Raw genomic sequence first — 6,218 nt, forward strand, 5'->3', positions numbered from 1 at the left:
GCTAAATGGGTAGAATTCATTGAGTCCTTTCCTTTCATTGAGTCCTTACATTATTAAAACATATTCGTACCCAAACAAATCTGAACCGTTATCAATGAATGGTTGGAGGTGCTGTTTGCCAAGCTTTTTTAAGGATAGAGGCACCCCAAATATTTGCAAGGGAAGTTGGCAACAACGCATGGTAGCAGATTACATATGGTATCAAGATTTTCAACAGCACAGTGGATGGGGAAAACACTGCTCTTTGCCATATTTGTTTTGAGCCCACATGCCTCACCAAAAATCCTGAGAATTGTCCATGGTGATTTCTAAATCAAGTGCCACCGGGTGGAGGAAGATCACATCATCAGCATAAAGAGAAATATGGTTATGAACTGAATTTTCCGTTAGAGGCTCCAACAATCCAACATCAGCAGCCTTCTTAATTAAGTAGCCCAATACATCCATAACCTTGGATGAATAGCATTGGGGAGAGAGGGTCCCCTTGCCGAAGACCTCTTCTATGAAGAATTTTACGGCCTGGTTTACCATTAAGCATTACTTGAGAAAAGGCTGAAGCAAGAAGAATGCTAACAATATCGTACCAAATTTGCCCAAGACCTCTAGGAGGAAGGGCCACGAGACAGAGTCAAAAGCTTTGGTGATATCCAACTTAAGGAGGATCCTTGCACATTTTTTCTGGTGAAGCATTTTGGTTGTCTGTCGCACAAGCAAAAAGTTGTCTAGGATGGATCTGCCTTTAATAAATGCACTTTGATTCTGAGACACCATATTATCAAGGTCAGCCAGCCTATTTGCCAAAAGTTTAGTAATGAGCTTAGCAAAGGAGTGGACCAAGCTTATGGTCCGAAAATCCTACTCTTCTATTCCATTCACATCAAGTATGTTAATTTGTTTTTTATTAACGGTGAAGTATGTTAATTTGTTATGCTGACTGTATTATTTGTGCAATCTAATTGAATATTACTATTGTATTCTATAACTTTTGTTTTTCACCTTGTGTTTAGGTGGAATAAACTTGTACAGAAACCATATGAAGAAGGTGATGAAAGGGGCTTAAAGCTACTGCAGTCCATTTTGAAGCCAATAATGCTGAGAAGGACTAAAAATTGCACAGACAAGGAGGGCAGGTATGTTTAGCTTTGGTTATGATGCATTTTGTCTTTGTCCCCTTCTTTTTGTGGACTATATAGGTGCTTAATTAAATTGCTCAAAAGGAATACAACCAGGTGGTGTACATTTTATTCGAAAAGCCTGCACTCTATTAAACCACTCTCCTTTTCAAATCAACATTTTTTGGCACATAACACATGCACGCTTTTATGCAGGCCAATCCTTAATTTACCCCCTGCAAACATTGAAGTAAAATACTGTGTTTTATCTGAGGCTGAGAAGGATTTCTATGAAGCTCTATTTCGAAGATCTAAGGTAATGCGCTTCTACTGATAAGCGTATTCTTTCAGGGAAACAAATTAATTGCCTTGTGTTGATTATAGGTAAAATTTGATCAATTTGTTGAGCAAGGAAGGGTTCTGCACAACTATGCTTCAATTTTGGAGTTACTTTTGCGCCTAAGGCAATGCTGTGATCATCCATTCCTTATTATGAGGTTTGTTGCCATGCAATGCTATCCATAACAGTAGCCTGTTATGGTACTTGAAATTTGGATTTGTATCTTACATGAATAGCAATATCTTTTAAAACTGAACATCGATATTTATGGTCTTTTGTTGTCAATTACCTATTGATGATGGAGTTTTTTTTGGTTGCCAGTCGTGGGGATACAAAAGAGTATGCAGACCTAAACAAGCTTGCAAAGCGTTTTCTGCGTGGTGGTAATGGTGCTGTTAATGGTGATTCTTGCATCCCCTCTAGAGCTTATATCAAACAGGTTGTCCAAGAATTGCAAAAGGATGAAGGGGAGTGCCCTATTTGTCTTGAAGCCTTTGAGGATGCAGTATTAACTCCCTGTGCTCATCGTTTATGCCGAGAGTGTCTCTTATCTAGTTGGCGGAGTGCGACAGCAGGCCTTTGTCCTGTCTGTAGGTATTTTATGTTTCAATCTTCTGTCTCTCTTTGTTTTCTTAAAGTATTCTTCCATGTCAACTTGTCATGTCCTTCACTTTGATTATATTATTGCAGAATGTCAATGAGCAAGCAGGACCTTATAACTGCTCCTACTGATAACCGCTTTCAAATCGATGTCGAAAAAAATTGGGTTGAATCTTCCAAGATATCTGCTCTCCTGCAGGAGTTGGAAGCTCTTCGCAGTTCAGGCGCCAAGAGTATCGTGTTTAGCCAGTGGACTGCTTTTTTAGATCTGTTGCAAATTCCACTTTCTAGGTAACTGGTGTTCAGTTTATTTGAATTGCTTGCGTATTTTGTTTTTTTATGCTGCCGCCTTTAAGATCTAAAATAGATATAGTTTCTGCCAAGAACCTCCTGCCCCATGATACTAGATATTCTGGTTTACATGTTTACTTTTTTGGCAGCTGTTCTTTCGTTGTCTGGGCGAAGCTGATCTTACCAACTACTTTTCGAGTTTTTGCATGGCAGGAATAATTTCTCATTTGCTAGGCTGGATGGGACGTTGAATCTTCAGCAAAGGGAGAAAGTTATAAAGGAGTTCTCAGAGGACAAAGGCATTTTGGTATTTCTTCTGTTTCTTGGAATGACTCTTTTCTTTCTTTTTTGAACGTAATGGCACTCTGCCTTTCCATTAAGAAGATTAGAATTGACCCAGTTTTAAGGAAAACCGGGTTCGAAACCTACACAGGGAGCCCAAACAACACAAGCAGCGGCAACCCCACACACAAAGCATATCCAGAGTCATCGTTGCCGAGCTCAATACAAGGTACGAGCAACTCCGACTTCGCTAGACGGGCCGCACACAGCCAAAAGAACACGACGACACCTACACCTTAAACCTGGCTCAGAAGGAGGACTGAGATGCGCCATCGTTGCCATGCCTCAACACACCCACACTCTAGGCAACAACGATTCTTCACCAGCGATCTTGATCCAACACCCACCTCCGGTTTTTGCCCGACCTCCAAAACAATTCAGACCAGAGGAAGGGGTTTCGCCTCATGTCATCGTTGCCGAGCCACTTCCCCTAACGTGACAGCCTCGATTTCACGTTGTAAACCCCACCTCCACCCACAAACGAGACGCTGGGAAGCGAAAGCATCAACCGAAGGCAACGCCGAGGCCGAGACGAAGGCAAACGTGACGCCTTTAGGAAAGGATTGACGTCCAGGACGACACCGTCACATGTCCAAGATGGACAAGGCTTTCGCCCATGAAAGACAGAGCAATGCGACGTCCTCAACAGGGGGAAGTGGTGCCCACGGGCGTCACCATCGCCGAGACTTTCGCTCAAGATGCCCTCCATCACTTGAAAGGCTAGGACCCTAGGCCAAAGCATGTAGCCACCGCTGTCGCCATCGCCCTGGCTTCCGCGCAAAACCCTCCAGAGGGGCACCGATGCGCCGACTACCGCAGCAGCCGCAGAGCTACGTCGGCTGACGTCCCCTGCGGCTGGGCACACGGAAACAGGAACACCTTGTCGTGTGCGCCACACGTGTTGCCACTGAAACCGCGTTGAGAGCATCACCTCCGCAACTGTCACTCGCACGCACCACACCCCTAGGTCCAACCTCTCCGGCCGCCACAGCTAAGAACGGCCAGAGACGGTGGCGCCCAGCCACTGCCGTCGCGACGCAGCCCGTCGCCGTCGTCACCACACCAGCCACAGCTGCCGCCGTGCCGGCCGCAAAGGCCAGCAGACCTCCGCCGTCCCCAAAAGGCCAAAAGGCACCGACCCACAGATCCGCACGTGCTCCTCATCCCGACCGCCTGCCAGCGTCACGAGAGGTGCACCACCGCGTCCTGCACGCCCGCCATGGACGGCGGACCTCCGCACCCCCTAGCTGTAACCGTCGTTGCCATGAAGCTTGCCGCAGTTGCTCGCCGATGCACCGCACAACACCCTTCCGAGGGGGCACCGGATCCGCCACAAGGGGCCGTGGATTCGGCCGACGAAGTGTCGAAGGAGCTCCTAGGGCTGTCGGGGAAGAGCGCCGCCACCTCCCGCATGGCACGGCCGCCTCCCGACCGAGATGCCCTGCCGCTACCCTCCTTGCTGGTGCCGGGCTTCCGGCCCCCAGCTCGGGCGACGGCGAGGCAGAGGGGGGAGGAGGGAGATGGCCTGGCGGCGGCGCAGCGAGGGCACCCCCGAGCCACCTGCGGGAGCGACGCGGGGGAGGATGTCACGCAGAGCAGTTCCGCCGATTAGTTTTACCATAGTTTGCGAGATCTGATCTGTTGAAAATGTTAGGACTTTCATTGCACTTGACCTATGCAGGTTCTGCTTATGTCTCTGAAGGCTGGAGGTGTTGGAATCAATCTTACTGCCGCTTCTAATGCATTTGTCATGGTATGCCCCATTGAACTTCTTTGCTGCGTTTCCAAACAAAAAAAACTTATGTGCAAATCAACCTATTGGTGCAAACCATGCAAACCAACACAAGAATGGAGGTGAGAGGACCTTTTTAAAATGTCCATGGGGAGGTGGAAGGGTTGATTTGAAATATATTATTTTTAAAAAGGTCCTTCCACCTCCACACTGGTGTTGGTTTGCACCTGATACGTTCCCTTTTAAGTTATAATATCTTTGACATTGTGCTCCCTCTTTTGGTTGTTCACATCCTTGAACCTTTACGTTTAATATTTTATATTACCAGAGTTACTAAAGATGGAATTCATTGATCCATTCATTCTTTTGTTTTATCAATTCTGAACAACATAATATATAGCAATGTGCTGGGGTGGTGGCAATGCTACGCATACATTGAACCAACTCACCAAGTACATGCTTCTGCTGCATATTTGTAGCATGGTGGTGAAGCTGCAATGCTCACACCTGCCTGTGGTACTGTAACAGTAATATAGTGTACTGTTAGCTTCTTTTTTATGCTAGCCATTATCTTTTAGCTGCCTTCCACTTGTTTGTGAGTGTCTTATGAGATGTTTGCCGAAGGACCCTTGGTGGAATCCTGCTGTGGAAGAACAAGCTGTCATGCGCATCCATCGAATTGGTCAAACGAAGACTGTTTCTATCAGAAGATTCATCGTGAAGGTATCTTTTTTTTGCATCAAATCTCATCATAATCCAGATTTTGCTGGGGCCATTATCAGAAGAATATACGAGGCAGACCCTTCGACATTCTGATGCCCCGATTCTCTTGTTATTTTTTTTTTGTATTGGTCATGATATAATATGGCCGTCCAGGGCACTGTCGAAGAACGAATGGAGGCTGTGCAGGCTCGAAAGCAGCGAATGATTTCTGGAGCTTTGACTGACCAAGAAGTCCGCACTGCACGTATAGAAGAACTGAAGATGCTTTTCTCCTGAGACTACAAAAGGGCTGTTGTGCATCGGATGGTCGGCAATTCGGCATGGCTAAAACAAGATGGCTGGTAGCCAGAATGTTGGAAGGTAAGACGAGGGTAGGAAATTGCACGCCCAAATATCTTGGCGTTTAGCTGCTGTTGTGCGCACGATTTGTACATCATGAATGGTTAATGGCTGACAAGAGTCCAAGACGCTTCATTGAGTGAAAATCGAAAGCATCATCTCAAAATTGAATATTTCTGTTTGGGTTTTGTATAAGTAGATAAACTGAACATTTGCAGTAATACGAAGGCAGCTACCTGCTCGATCATTAATTTAACAATAAATAAATTTGGTAAGGTGGTCAAGTATAAATGTGTGTATAATTCATGAATCGTGAGACATGTGTCGTTTGCGTTGTAAGGATGTGGCCAGATTGTGTATATGGTCGTGCAAAACACTATTTTATATTGTAAAAAATGTATTGTTTACAGGATAGAGAATGAAATAGGAGATACAGGCTATAAGCTCCATGAGCTTTTCCCCTCCAAGCCTGGTTGATTACAGAACAGCCATGTCTGTGGAGAGAATAAGTGCAGGTGCATGACGAGCGTTGTAACACATTGAATTTGAGGTAAATTTCTTCTCTAATACCTATCAAATTCAGGTGTTATTCCTTTTCTCACCTCTATAGTTTTTCTTTTATATTCTCTTTAATAGGATTTTAGGTTAATTATGTGAGAGATATATTATTTTCTTTAGAATATTAAAACTAGTGGAGATATGAATATTTGCATCATGCTGAGCTTAATCTTTATTTTTG

At 44.9% G+C, this 6,218-nt stretch overlaps 1 protein-coding gene across 1 annotated transcript; it reads left to right on the plus strand.

Moving 5' to 3' along the window:
* The first annotated feature begins 214 nt into the window (after window positions 1-214).
* LOC118471931 (DNA repair protein RAD5A) lies at window positions 215-5,763 on the plus strand. The gene is made up of 10 exons (XM_035967312.1): window positions 215-881; window positions 1,008-1,130; window positions 1,329-1,428; window positions 1,497-1,609; window positions 1,774-2,046; window positions 2,143-2,343; window positions 2,557-2,650; window positions 4,367-4,438; window positions 5,042-5,140; window positions 5,294-5,763. Exons 2-10 carry the CDS (start codon window positions 1,090-1,092, stop codon window positions 5,414-5,416), a joined length of 1,116 nt encoding a protein of 371 aa, XP_035823205.1. The 5' UTR covers window positions 215-881; window positions 1,008-1,089; the 3' UTR covers window positions 5,417-5,763.
* Window positions 5,764-6,218: the final 455 nt, after the last annotated feature.

This window comes from Zea mays, chromosome 4 (genome assembly GCF_902167145.1).
Source record: "Zea mays cultivar B73 chromosome 4, Zm-B73-REFERENCE-NAM-5.0, whole genome shotgun sequence".
NCBI classification, from domain to species: Eukaryota; Viridiplantae; Streptophyta; class Magnoliopsida; order Poales; family Poaceae; genus Zea; species Zea mays.

What these genes read in the sequence shown, in the direction of transcription:
- LOC118471931 (XM_035967312.1), top strand. Translation starts at nt 1,090, where the DNA reads ATGCTGAGAAGGACTAAAAATTGCACAGACAAGGAGGGCAG. An exon ending in CTCTATTTCGAAGATCTAAG is followed by an intron (nt 1,429 to 1,496) that starts GTAATGCGCTTC and finishes TGTTGATTATAG; the next exon opens with GTAAAATTTGATCAATTTGT. An exon ending in CAGAGGACAAAGGCATTTTG is followed by an intron (nt 2,651 to 4,366) that starts GTATTTCTTCTG and finishes TGACCTATGCAG; the next exon opens with GTTCTGCTTATGTCTCTGAA.